The 14,753-nt window shown below is 34.8% G+C and overlaps 2 protein-coding genes across 3 annotated transcripts; one reads left to right on the top strand and one right to left on the bottom strand.

Moving 5' to 3' along the window:
• The first annotated feature begins 8,508 nt into the window (after positions 1-8,508).
• LOC106426792 (growth-regulating factor 2-like) lies at positions 8,509-10,674 on the top strand. Of its 2 annotated transcripts, NM_001316085.1 has the most exon segments (4): positions 8,827-9,211; positions 9,369-9,560; positions 9,723-9,972; positions 10,057-10,615. In NM_001316085.1, coding segments are annotated over 4 exon segments (1,386 nt in total).
• Positions 10,675-11,695: 1,021 nt separating this feature from the next.
• LOC106426822 (light-inducible protein CPRF3-like) lies at positions 11,696-13,081 on the bottom strand. The gene has a single exon (XM_013867553.3). The coding sequence runs from the start codon at positions 12,686-12,688 to the stop codon at positions 11,948-11,950; it is 741 nt and encodes a 246-aa protein (XP_013723007.1). The 5' UTR covers positions 12,689-13,081; the 3' UTR covers positions 11,696-11,947.
• Between the last annotated feature and the right edge of the window lie 1,672 nt (positions 13,082-14,753).

Below are 14,753 nucleotides of genomic sequence, written 5' to 3' on the forward strand. Positions count from 1 at the left end.
TTTTCAAATGGGCCTTTATTTAGTTACTTACTTTGATCAATTGAGCCCATTAATGCTTTGGCGCTAAATTTTCTTACAACTTCTTGTTTATTTTATATCGAGAAGAATGCTTAAAAGGCCTTTAAAATTACACTCAATTTATTAGAATATGTATTGGTCCTTGATTTAAATGGTCTTTAGTGGTCCACTCTTACTTTATAGTTTACAAAATGAAAAGACTAGGTTTTCCTAACCAGAACCAGAATGCACACTTGACAATATGACGTCACTATAGATCTTTCGTAATATCTTAGTATATTTATCTTGTTCTTTTGTCGCGGATAAAGGATACTTTTCTAGTATATGCGTGAACAAAAATCACCACGAGTATGGAAACACAGAAAAAGAAGAGATAACGGGAAAGAGCGACGTGTACGTTGAATGAGTGTAATCTGGACACAATGGATGAAATTGAAATGGAGACCCATAATTATACGATTTATATCGAATAATTATTAAGAATAACAATAAAGAGAAGGGGCATATGAAAATACTATAGAATGGAGCCCATGCTTTGATGTCTTATTTGTGCCCATGTCTCCCTCCGCCTCATCTCTACGAACCTTCCATTTTAATGTAAAGCATACGTTCATTTTGGTCTCTCGTTAATAAAATCTGTTTCTTTAGCGAAAAAAACTTGTTTGAAGATACGATTTGGACCCATGCATGTTTATACGACCATGCTTCCTAACAACAAACACAAACCATATTGATTCACCTTACCACCCAAATAATTACTCGTATACTACAAATGCATATACCATTAGACCAGACTTTCTTAGTTATTACGACGTATTCATATCTTTAGTACAACAGATGCATATTACATACAGAGTAAAGCATTTGTAGTTAATGGGTATATGAAAAAACAAATATGGATACACTACAAGAATTCATTGAAATAGCTATGGACTAGCGAAAGAATTTCCGTAGTCAAATATATTAGCTACAGAAATGGCGAAAGATGGCGACGGAACACATAATTTTGTTTTTGTAGCTAAATTTGTAGCTAAACTGTAGCAATCCGAAACTATATGACTAAGGATCGATTTCGTAGATATTCTGTAGCTAATTAGTGATGCATTAGCTAGAAATAAGTTGTTGCGAGAAAAAAACTAAAAAATCTAAACTAATACACACAACCTTAAATATATCATTTAAACCTAAATCATAAACACAAAACTCAAACCCCAAACTCAATTACAAAAGTACTATAATATAACTAAAAACTAAGATCTACTCTTTATGAAAACTAATAAATTTATTAATCTATTTTCGAATATTAATCTATTTTCGAATATCAATCTCAAACCTTAAGCTTCCAAATCTCAAACCTTAATTATAAAGTTTAAGGGTTAAACTTTATATAGAGAAGTTAAATCTAGTCATTTTAATCATAAATCCAAATATTTATTTTTGAAAACCTTAACCATAAACTTTAATCTTAAACCTCATTTTAATCATAAATTTATTTCATGATCGGAGGTTGTTCCGCTCTTGTCCATCTTTTTTTGCATACAATATAGTACTCTTTGATAGTAATCAATAAACATCATTAGCCAGAAAAATATTAGCAACCCCCCCCCCCCCCCCCCCCCCCAAAAAAAACCCTATGTATTACCCTAAACTCCAAACCCAATTCTCAAAACCCAAAACCATATTCCCAAAATTACAAAACTTAATTGTATCATAAATTTAACCCCAGCTTAGAATTTTTAGTTATTGTAATTAAATAATAACTATAATACCATGATATAACCATTGTTTCTTTTTTTTATCTTGGATTGGTTTTCATATGAAGTGTTTATGCCTAGTTAAAAGAAGCACCGACACATGCTTTTACCAACGAGCCACTTCAACACACTATATAACAATTGTATTTATATACAAATATTTAAATCAGCCATATATGTATAATATTAAAATAAGAAAGATAGATTAGTATTGGCTAGTGTAAGAAGACGAGGATAACCTAGGGTTAAATCTCAACCATTGATGAAGTTTGATCTAATGGATAAAATGCTTTGCTTTTTAATATATTTTTTCTTCTTTTTTTCCTTTCTCTCCTATTTGTTCACATCTATCGATCTCTTATTTTTCATCTCTTTTGTTTCTCTATCTCTCATTTCTTCTCCAGATCTGCTAATCTCTTCATCTATTCTATCTCCTCTGCGATCTCCATCACGTCCTTATGCTCCCGTTGTGTAAGGCGTGGTCTTCTGTCCGGTCATCTCCTTGGTGGTCTCCTCCTCTCCAGTGGTAGCCCAGGCTCATCTCCGGTTGTCTCTTTAGCGGTCACAGTCCAGTCTCCTCTATGCTCATCCACAGTTCAATTTTCTCTCTGATATTCCATCGTCATGGCTCCTCTCCACTCCTCTTCAGTCCATGCTCCTCTCTGATTTGAAGTGGAAGCTATGTCAGATCCATCTCAGCATCTCCACACAAACATTTTCAACTTTTGTTGTCTTTAATTTCACCTCTTAGTATTAGATTTTTTTCTCGTGTATAAAAAGTTTGACATCAACATTTTGGTTACGCCTGGGAATTTTAGATTTTTTCTTATAATAATACTATAATCTCTTTAAACAATATGGTCTTATTTTTGTATTGTTAACAATATTCAGGCGTTATCAATTATTTTGCCATGACATTACCAAAATCTTTGTCTCTTTCTCTATGTTGGAATCCAACATTTATAATCAAATCTGTAGTTATATATCTGCTACAACTTGCTACGGATAGATTGTAGTTAAATATTGTACCTATTAGATATGGAAATCCTTTGCCAAAAACGTCGCCAATAAGCAACGGACAATTCGGTGGCCATGTTGTTGCTATTGGCGAAGACCATTGTTGTCGCGAATCCGTTGCAAGCTAGCTACGAATTGGCGAGGACTCGCATTTAGCGTGGACACTGAGGCCACCGCTTTCATCCGTTGCCGTCTGTCGCTATTTGTTTTTTCGCTACAGATTATCTCTTCTAGCTACAGAAAATTCCATCGCTATTTCATTGATTTCTTGTAGTGATATCCTATAGCTGATTAAATCTAATTAATCTCGCATCAGATCTAAAATCTCAAATGTTTTAACCACTTCTGTTTCAAGTCATCTTATATTATATATACTTTGGTCACTTGATTTTTTTTTTTTTGCGATATGATATTTATAATAACCAAAAATATAAGGTACGAACATAAGCCAAAGGCACAAACGATAAAACTAAACAACCAAAGCCCACAGACGGGCAACATAAAACATAAAGTCCATGCACATAGAAAGCCCGGCCAAAACCACTCAGGACGAAAACACGTGAACAAACACGTGTATATAGCGAAAGGAAGAAGAAGACACGCGTCGAACACCAAGACATCGCCTCCATGCTTCCACCGATCAGAGTTTTACACCGGAGCTCCGCCTCGACGGCGCCACAACAGACACCGGAAACCTACCGGGACCAGAATCACCATCAACGAACCATCAACGAACCATCAGTTTCAAATCACCCCTTCATCTCTGTGTTCCAAGCATTGAAGAGCATCAATCGCCTATCGAGATCTCATTCAACACCTTTTGCCACAAACACAAAACGAAGGAGTTTCTCCCAAATCAGAAACATTAACCAACAGAGAGCTTCAAATCGTCCAGCGATGAGATCTTTTCTGTTACATCACACCACCAAATCCATCAAACAGAACCATCATATCAAAAGCCGGCGGCGCAAAGTTCAGAGCCTCCACACCCCGGGGTCATCAGTCGGAGACGACGGAGCCGTAGAAACCTCCATGTCCCGGAGCCAAACTTGGGAGAATCCAACGGTTCCTCTCCCTCCCAGAAAGACATATAAGTCGGAAAAATAAATTAAAAAACAAAACCGAACCGACGGTGGCTGTGAAGCCCACTCCATCGGCCGAAAGCATTTGACATCAAAGAATAACAAGAGATGCGAGTAATCTCTAGGCGTAAATGCACATGCATGGTACTAGTAGAGTAGCGCATGAGCTTTTAGGCTTTGACTATAACCAAAACCAAAAACCAAAGTCTTAAAAACGGATTTGACGACAAAACCACTTAGCTGTCTACTAATCTAAAAGTCTAACCCCTAAGAAGACTAGAGAGCCTATCATATCTCTCACCTATCACGTCGACACTCTCAATGGGTCCCTCTTCTCCTACACGATACTCAATGCTCGACTTCATTTATTCACCACATCTTACCCAAATTTACCTTTTTAACCACTATTTTTTCCTTGTTCCCAATGTTTTGTTTCTTTTTTGGCTAATTATTATTTGTCAATTGCTTTTTTGGGGAAGTAAAATATATTATCATTCTGAAATCAATAATTGAGACGTCAAAACTCCAAACAATCGGATGAAAACTTTTCTTGTCGAAATACAGTTAAGAAAAAAAACTTATTCAATTTATATATGGTTTTGGCGCTAATGTTTTAAATCGTTGTTGTTTGTGGAGTATTTTAGCGCTAAATCCATAATATTCGCAAGCATATTTATATATGTATATACCGTTAAACGATTTGTTTTCCTTAGTTAGGGTTTTTCTTTAACATTTATTCCACAAATTTAAATACTTCTGACAACATCACGCTCCTCCTGCTTATTATTATCTCTCCGATTTTAATTAATTAGCTAATAAAATATACTCCGATTGTATTATTGTCACTGAAAACGAAACACATTCATATTGAGAATTGAGATGAAATTAAACCTTTAAGAGGTTTAGTTAGTGTTTATAGAATTAATTTATACAGTATAACAGTAAAGACTGATTATTAATTGCAGATGCAGTTTGAAGATCGATTTAAGACTGAATATTCTTAAAAGGGTTTTTTCATTACACAGATTAAATCTTTATAAAAACAAAAACAGAAGCACGCATGTTGTAAGAAAGTTTTTTTTTATTCGAATAAATTTAACATTCTTAAAAAAAAGAAGCACATCCATAAGAACATGCTTGATCAATGTAAAATTCGCACAAATATCTGTATATATATATGTGTGAAAAAATTAGTATCTATTTTGGTCTATGAAAAAAGCTCTGTTCGAAAACGTGCCCGCCTGGCCGAGAACTCGTCCGATTAAAGGGTCATCGGAAGGTCACCGTGGCGTAGAGGTGAAATCGGTGGGTTTAGGCGGCAAATTGAAAACTCACGCAAAAGATCGAAATTTTGGGTGCTAAATCATAGTTTATGTTATAGATCTATCATATTCCTATAAAACCCACAAGAATCGCTTGCAAAATCTCTAAAATCGTGAAAAAAAATTGAAAGACGCGACATTGAAGCTCTGTAGATCCTAGAAACAAAGGTTGAAAATAAGGGTAAAATTGTCATTTTGTATTCATTAAACGAAAATCGTAAAAAATGAGTGTAAATGAGCTTACACTGGTTTGAACCCACGTGCTTTAAACTGTAAGTAGGAAAACAGACTACTAGACTACATGATCTTGTTGGTACATCCTCACATATTTATCATATATACGTACTATATGATTAAAATATATAAAAACTAGGCTCCGCGTATACTCTGTTTAATCTTCAATTTTTTTGTTAACTCGTTAGTTCTGGGATCGCCGTCCGACTAACGCCTAGCGTAGTTCAGAACACGCGAGAAAAATATAAGAACGAGAAAAGATTAAAATACAATTTCGAGTCCTTATTTGAAACATCTGTTGCTTTTGTAGACTATCAAGAAGTGTAACTATTAGGGTATTTTATGATTTTAAAAGTCTGCATCCATTCCCCCCAAAATGCCTTGGTTGCATAAAGAATTGGCTTTATCGTCTTTTGTTTTGTTTATTATCTTGGTTTTGGAAGCAGAGGATATAGGTCGAAACCCAAGCGAAAGAGGAGGCTAAAGACATGATTAACCATTGTACTAGCTAACTTATTTTTTCTAAAAATCCCTGATGCTACGAACACAATAAAGTCTTTAATTTGATACTTAGAATCTCTTTGATACGGAACCGTAAAATTATTAAACCCTGATATAATACTTCGTCCTCCATTTTTTAGACTTTTTAAAAAAATATATATACTTGTTTACATTTCAAATGCAATTTAATTAAATAATAATGATAAATTTTAAATTTTAAAGAAATTTAATCGTGTCTATTAAATTTTGATTCGATTAAAATTTTGGGAAATAGCTAATCATGAAAATATTATATTGCTAATTAAAATTAAATATTTGTTTAATATTTGTGAATTCTACAACGTAAGTATTAGAAAGCTGGGATTGCACGTTTTATCGTTAATCTTACAAATTAAATAGTGTGAAAATGGAGTAATGCAAATAACGATGTCACAGAATTTTATGGTTAACGTAAACTCGATCAAATGTTAATTTGTAATCGTATGTTTGCTGAACTAGTGATTATTTACATCATCGATGCATGCGCACCACTCGTGACTTTATTGTGAGGAGTTAGTTTCCCTTTAGGACATTCAAGCAAAGCTTTTAACTAACATATACGTTTCTTGTCGGATGGTATTGGTAGTAAAACACTCTATCTATTTCCATTATTAAATTCAACTTTCTCCATAAGCTGCGTCAATATTCTCATATGCATTTCCTTTTTCTTTCTCGAAATAATTCAACTGATCTCGAACTTATAATAAATTGCAATGGCCAATTCAACTGCAAACTTTGGATGTGAATGTAAGTTCACAAAAGTTCCTACCATATATCATGATCTAATAATATTTCCAAACTATTACTGTTTATATATGTTTTTTTTTTGTTTTTGTTTTGACATTCTCTCAAGATAATCACTCGTAGCCTCAAGTTATAGTGAACTCCGAAATCGTTGTCGGTTGTTAGTTGTTGCAGCCGAATTCTCAACTAGTCTTGTGCTTCTCTACTTTTCTGTGCTTCTTATTTGTACATTTGTTAAACCAGAGTTCAACCAAAGCGACAATCTTATAGTATCTTTATCGGAGGTCTTTAGGGAGGATTTTTAACAAAAAAGTCGGTGTGAGTCCCATAAAACAACAAGAAACAAGAAACGTTGTCAAAAGTCACGAAATAAAGAATGCCTCTTACACTGTTCGCGGATCCCACTGACACGTGGTAGCCTACGATTGGTTCGTTTTTTTTTTTTTAAATCAGGGAAAAAAAAACCCCAAATGGGTTTTAGAGATAAATATGCTCTGACGCACCTCCTATGATGATATATTAAAGAAATTTGCACTTATCCCATTCGATTTGAATAATCTGTTTGATTTGCACTGATTAAACTATTTTTACCATTCAATAGACATCTATTTTACATCATATGTGTATACATAGATAGCACTTGTATTCGTGTTAATCCTCTATATTATCTCATGAGATATAAATTAAAGAAGTATGCTGTTCAAATTGCTTATGCAAGCTTGGACACAACGTCTCATAATTATATATTGCTAAAGTAGTAAATAAATTATTTTAGCTATACGTAAACTTTGATAATTTGTAACGTTATCGTAGTACTTTCATGGTCGACCCAAAAACGCTTACTAGCCCCGTTAATCAAACAAGGTTATACTTTTTTGCTTAGTTACACCTAGTGTCCGAACATGTAGTAGTCAGTCACGGTTGATGTTAATATCACTCAATACATTGTATCAAGAATAAAGTGGCCCACTCCATATAACCAAAATCATCAAGGCGAAGACAAAGATGGTCCAAAAATATCATTGGAACCACGTGATTCTTGGTAAATATTTGGTACTCCACTCAATTCTATTATTCATTACTTGAATAGGACAATTTTTTTTTCATAGATTTAAAAATATCACTGATGCCAACAGATCTTTCTTAAAGTGTATTAGATACACATTATACATATGTATTGTAAATCCCACTCAAAGTATACCCTTTGTTTCCTTCTTCAAATTCTAGTGAAGCTCCATCACAAATTTACGGTTCAGAATTACAACACTCTTTTACCCAAAAAAAAAGAATTACAACACTCTTAAGTATACATCATATAGACAATGTTACTTTGTTTTATAAATCATAAATAACTTCCTACGAATGTTACCAAAACTATCTAATAAATCCACAGGTTACAGCTACTTTTTCCTTTTTTCAACACCGTTACAGCTAGCATGCATATAGATCACAATCGAAGAAAATTAAGTAAAAACCAAAATAAAAACCCAATAAATAAATCGCATACAAATTGGGAAAAATGTCCCAATACTTCAAATAGCCTACATTGTTGAACATCTTACGTTCAAACAGAGAAACTACGACCATACTTAAATGATGAGATTTGGGACCATGTTGTACAAAACTTAAGACTTCAACTCGGATATTAAATATTTAACCAACGTCGATATATATACTCCATATAAATTACTTGTAATAATACTCCCAGTCCCAACGGAGGAAATTATAAGCTAAAGTTTTTTGTACCCTTGAAGCAAAAGAACTAAACAAAGAAGAAGAATATAAAGCAAGGTTAATAATAAAAAGCATGGATATATATGTTGTAACATGTCCGAGATCCGGAATGTGTTTTTTTTAGGTACACCATTCTTGTCTCCTCCCAAAGCTTCATCTCTCTCAACCAATTATTTTAAAGTATTACTATTTTTTTCATTTATAAAAAATAATAATATCTCTTTCACATTAAAAAATCTCTAATAGTATACACAAACGTTACACTTCCGCCTCGTTCTTCTCCCCATCTCTCATCTTCTTGAGCTTCGCTCAACCTCCTATGGCAAGTCTCTCTCAAGTCATTATCTAGCTTCTTTTTTATTAGTTCTTATAGCTTTTTAAATGGATCTTGGGTCGGTAACTGGCAATGTTAACGGGTCACCGGGTCTAAAAGAGCTTAGAGGATCCAAACAAGACAGATCCGGATTCGACGGTGAGGATTGCTTGCAACAAAGCTCGAAGCTAGCTAGAACAATAGCTGAAGACAAACACTTGCCTTCCTCTTACGCAGCTTATAGCAGACCAATGTCGTTTCATCAAGGCATTCCTCTTACAAGATCTGCTTCTCTTCTCTCCTCTGACTCTCGCCGGCAAGAACACATGCTTAGCTTCTCAGATAAACCAGAAGCTTTCGACTTCAGTAAATACGTCGGTTTGGATAACAACAAGAACTCTCTCTCGCCGTTTCTTCACCAGCTTCCACCTCCTTATTGTAGAAGCTCAGGAGGTATTTTTTTTTTAATTATTATTATGTTTTTCTGAAAAACAAAAACATGGGTTTGGGTTCAGATTGGATTTGGTGAAATGGGTTTTATGTAAAACTGTTAAAAGCTTTGATTTGATTTTTTTTTTTTTAATCACATTTTTGTGTGGAATGCTGGCAGGAGGATATGGTTCTGGTGGAATGATGATGAGCATGCAAGGGAAAGGGCCTTTTACATTGACTCAATGGGCTGAGTTAGAGCAACAGGCCTTGATCTATAAGTATATCACAGCCAATGTCCCTGTTCCTTCTAGTTTGCTCATCTCTATCCAAAAGTCCTTTTACCCTTATAGATCATTTCCTCCCAGTTCCTGTAAGCTCTTTACTCCTTTCAAGATTTGTGGCCAATGCTTGTGTCTTTCATAACACAGTCCTTAGAGTGTTTTCTCTAATGTCATTTTGGTTGAAAACTCTTTTAAACCTTTGGTTAGTGAGTTTAACAAATGTTTTTTTTAAATCTCTGGCTGTTGTGCAGTTGGATGGGGAACATTCCATCTAGGTTTCGCAGGAGGTAAAATGGATCCTGAGCCAGGGAGATGCCGTAGAACAGACGGTAAGAAATGGCGGTGCTCAAAAGACGCTGTTCCTGAACAGAAGTACTGCGAAAGACACATCAACAGAGGCCGTCACCGTTCAAGAAAGCCTGTGGAAGTCCAACCTGGCCAAACCGCTGCGTCCAAAGCGGTTGCATCGCGTAACACTGCATCACAAATACCTAGCAACAGGTATATATATATACATAACGTATCTTTTCAATACTTTGGCATGTTGTTAATAGCTTGCTTACATATTATTATTGCAAAAAACAGAGTCCAGAATGTGATATATCCATCCAACGTTAACTTGCAACCCAAGGAACAGAGAAACAACGACAACAGCCCTTTTGGGTTTGGTCACGTGACCTCTTCCTCATTGCTCACATCTTCGTACCTAGACTTTAGCAGCAACCAAGAGAAGCCTTCGGGGAATCATCACAACCAGAGCTCTTGGCCTGAAGAGCTGAAATCGGATTGGACGCAGCTTTCAATGTCAATTCCAGTTGCATCATCATCTCCTTCCTCCACCGCTCAAGACAAAACCGCACTCTCGCCTCTCAGGCTAGACTTACCGATCCAAAGCCAGCAGGAGACACTGGAGTCTGCGAGAAAGGTGAATACGTGGATACCAATCTCATGGGGGAACTCCTTAGGAGGTCCTTTAGGGGAAGTACTTAACAGCACAACGAGTAGTCCCACGTTGGGATCTTCTCCTACAGGTGTTTTGCAGAAGTCCACGTTTTGCTCGCTTTCTAACAGCAGCTCTGTAACCAGCCCCATTGCGGACAACAACAGAAACAACAATGTTGACTACTTTCATTACACAACCTGAAACTAGTCATGAGCGGGCTGTCTTTTTTTTTTTTTTTTTTTAATTTGTTTCTTGGTGCATTGCTCTTCTTTTTGTTCTTCGTTTTGGATTTCTTAATGATAACCTAATATAATATCCGTCTTGATTCTTAAGTTAAAATACCTTTGATTCCTTAGGTCTGATCCAAACTAGGGTTTTCTTGCTCTGTAATTGTGACAACAAATGAAACCAACAAGACCATTCGAAGGCAAAGGCAAAGGCCCAAAGCCTAGAAGAAGAATAGTTTGGGCCGAGTGCAAGATCAAGCAGTTTTTGGGCCGATATGAGTAGTGAACTAGTGATGGTTGGCAGATTGATTGTTATCTATTTAGTGGTGATAAAATTTAATTAGCATTGGGAATTTGAGATGGCTTGTTTTAACCCATGTTCGGGAGGGCTAGTCAGACGGTCGGGTTGGAAGCGCTAGTCGGACGGTCGGGTTGGACCTAGCGCCTAAAGAGAAAATCAGAGATTAATCGAAAATTATGCGGAGCGGAATTTTTAGATTGTTTACTATGTTATAAAACATGTTAATTTTTAATTGTGTATAACATTAATACATTTTCATGTTTAAGATTGTATAAAACACACAAATAAAATATATAAACTTAATATAGTGTAATTTTCATCAAAATTATGAATATAAATGATATTTATAAAATTTTAGATCAAATAAATAGATAAAAATATTATTAAAAATAAAATAAAAAATAAAAAAATAATTTAAAAAATAGAATAGGCGGCCGCCTAGGCGGTCATTTAGACGGTATAGGCGGAGAAAATCGGATATCCGAATTTTTTAACCGATTTGGCATAAATCGAGACCGAAGAGTGACGGCGGCCGCCTAGGCGCGGCCGATTTTCAGAACAGGGGTTTTAACTTTTAAATGTTGACAAAAAAAAAAAACCTTTTAAATTTTTATGTTGGCTGGTTCAATACTTTAGCGCTTTAACTTAATAATAATACAAATAATAGTAAATGCTTACTTTAACATAATGAGCCTCATTGGCCATTGGGCCATTGGCGTTGATGTCATGTTAGTGCGCACAAAAGCTTTCCACTAAGTACGAATAATATTATATCATTGCAATAATTTGATAACTCTTTGAGTTATTTACAATACCATGACCACTATATATTCCTATGATAGTGCAACAAAAAAAAAGTTTTTTCATTCTTCTCTCAGAGAGTTGCAAAATAGAAAGGAAAATTCGAAAACTATCATTTTCTCTTCCTAACCTTTCATATACATAGAGGGATATTTTTTTCTTTGATCTTAGTGTTCAAGATTTTCAAATCTTTTATTTACTTAATCATATGATCGTAGATGGGTTTTGTTCAGACATGATCATTCTCCTGTTATTGAGTTCCCACTGTTGTTGTTGTTGAAGTTGTCTGAGAATCAGAATCCGCCTCATCTCCGAGAATCTTAACCGGAGCATCTCTTGTTCCGTCACGAGCCGGTTATTGTCCGTGTTCACTTGTTGAAGGTGGTATATAACTAACCGGAGCCGGTTCCCGAGCTCACGGTTTTCCAGATCGAGCTGATTTACCTGGTTCCTTAAGTTATCAATGTGACTCTGTCTACGCATTCTTGACCGTCTCGCTGATTCCCGGTTTGACTCCATTCTCTTTCTTTTCCTCTCGTCGGTCATCTCCGGTTGAATCAGCTTATTCCGGTTATGCTTCTTCTCGCCCGGTTCAAAATTCGCGATGGCTGTCCATTGTTTTGGGTCATCCGGGTCCAGTTTGTCTCCTTGAGTGCACAGTAGGCCCTGTGAACTGACGGTGTCGTCAAAACCGGGTTTGGTGAAACCGGCACAAGATTCGTCAGAACCGGTTTTAATATCATCAAAACCAGAATTAGTTCTAACGAGACCAGAGTCGGATTCACCATAACAAGGGCTGGGAACGGCCGGTTCAATAAAAAAATGGTTCATGGAAAGGAGATCAAAGCAGTCCCCCTCCCAAGGAGTGAATCCGGTTTGGAAACCTGAAAAGTGATTAACCGTCCCCGGTTCCAGGAAGGAAATTGCCGGTACTGTGGACAACATAATTGCTTATTTTTTTTCTAATAGAGAGATGAGTGATTAGCGGGGGAAAAGGGAAGAATTGCATTGTTGGAGGCTGATATTTATGGGCAAACAAAGAGGGGTATTTTAGTCATATGTAAATACTGTATATAACCGTATACCAACCGTATTAACAGCTTTTGAGTCATCTTGCACTATGGTGGGGTTAGAAACTTGCAATTTTAATTTTTGGAGCCAACTTTTGTAAAAGCATTAAATATTTTGTGGGGCACCATTGCTCGTTTGAGGTCCATATAGCAATCGTTTGTTTTATAGAAATTTTGAATTTTCAAATAAACCAAATGTATGTAATAGCTTGGTGATGAAGTTAACAATCCACATTTTACACGTTCTAATATCTATACAGACCTAATTGTAAATGACAGATTTTGTTATATTTCTAGAAAAGGTATACCTTTCAAATTGAAATTGAATACTTCGTCTGATTTTATTTGGGATTGTTTATTGTGGCTCCAGTAGTCGGCAGGAAAAAATGTTGAACATACACTTTAATTTAAAATATTATATTCATTAAGGAAAACATTACCCAAGTAGTCCAATCTATTTATTTGATCATAATTCATTTTTATTTCTCTCTAATGAACATTTTTTCACTGCAGCCATGGGTTTCTAATTACTTCAACATATAAGGATTTTTTTTTTTTGTCAAATAAGGAATTTTTATATACAAGATATTATCACAATCAACTCTTTTTCTTTCTTCAAATCCAGAAACCCCCCTATATTTTTTTTTGTGAACGTAAACTTGTTATGATACTGACAGCCACGATAGAGTTGGTTCTTGGATGTTCACTGTTTAGTCATCTTTCTTAAAAAAAAAGAAAAAGAAATCTTCTTGATTTCTTTTTACACGGGATGGACACTGAAGAGGGACTAGAATCATCATTTCAATCTACAAAAGAAAGAAAAAAAGTAGACAAAGAGTGGAGTAAAAATAATTAAACCGAAAAGAAATAGAGAATCTAAGGAACACTTTCACATAAACTGAACCCAACTGGTGCTTTGCATGAGATATGAGACCAATACTTTTATGTAAAGAACCCTATAAGGCTATAACCTACGACCAAAAGTATATACTTGCTTGCTATAAGGTAACATTGAATGATAAACCATCAATATGCCGATTCAAAGTATATAGAAATTTTGAGATTTTTAAGTTTAGTTGGTAATTCAGAAGAAATATTGAGAACAGTGAAATGTGAGAAGTTAATAATCTACCAATGTATATAGAAAATTTAGAGCTAGATTATTATTAGGTTTAGTTGATTCAATAGAAATATTGAGAACCCAAAAAAACCAAGAGTTTGTTATTACGGGTAGTTTCTACAAAGGATCGGACTAATGACGTATACAAGAGAAAGATTTTGGCTTTCGTGCTTTGGCGGGTCTCCGATTCCAAGGTTTCGGCATAAGAAAAAGTGGAAAGACATCATAATGAAATTCTAATCTCAAATAATACATAAAGAGAATCACTAATTTTAACGCTGAATTGTATTATGGTTAAAATGCATCATATCACTTCATATTGTCACACACACGTATATATATATATTGCAGTAGCTTTCATTTAAGAACGTTCTAATTTCTGTTGTTTGTTGTAAGGCAAAAATAATTAACGAGGATGGAAATTTTGTGCTTATTAGATCACACAATAAGTTTTTAAATTATTTAAGAAAAAAATCATTTACAATGATCAACATATGTTTTTAATTGTTGAACTATAACCATTTATTATAATTATATCAGAAAACTGATTAACTTTAGTTAGCTCATTTAGGATTAAAAAGTATATGTGGAGCACCAGCCACATGCTTTTGATCATACGTATATAATAAAGTATAAAAGACATCATATATACAAATATACTTTTCTAATTAGCCAGTCTCATGCTAGGTTCATGTGAAATCAAACTTTAGTGTCCAGTAAAAAGAGCTTCATATAATGGCTTTTTAATAATTCCAATTTAATTTATATCGAGATCGATGTTCCAGTGCATATATATAAATATATATCGTTATACGATTAT

This window comes from Brassica napus, chromosome C1 (genome assembly GCF_020379485.1).
Source record: "Brassica napus cultivar Da-Ae chromosome C1, Da-Ae, whole genome shotgun sequence".
In the NCBI taxonomy this organism is placed as follows: domain Eukaryota; kingdom Viridiplantae; phylum Streptophyta; class Magnoliopsida; order Brassicales; family Brassicaceae; genus Brassica; species Brassica napus.

What these genes read in the sequence shown, in the direction of transcription:
- LOC106426822 (XM_013867553.3), bottom strand. Translation starts at nt 12,688, where the DNA reads ATGTTGTCCACAGTACCGGCAATTTCCTTCCTGGAACCGGGGACGGTT.
- LOC106426792 (XM_013867522.3), top strand. Translation starts at nt 8,827, where the DNA reads ATGGATCTTGGGTCGGTAACTGGCAATGTTAACGGGTCACCGGGTCTA. An exon ending in TTATTGTAGAAGCTCAGGAG is followed by an intron (nt 9,212 to 9,368) that starts GTATTTTTTTTT and finishes GAATGCTGGCAG; the next exon opens with GAGGATATGGTTCTGGTGGA. An exon ending in ATCATTTCCTCCCAGTTCCT is followed by an intron (nt 9,561 to 9,722) that starts GTAAGCTCTTTA and finishes GCTGTTGTGCAG; the next exon opens with TTGGATGGGGAACATTCCAT.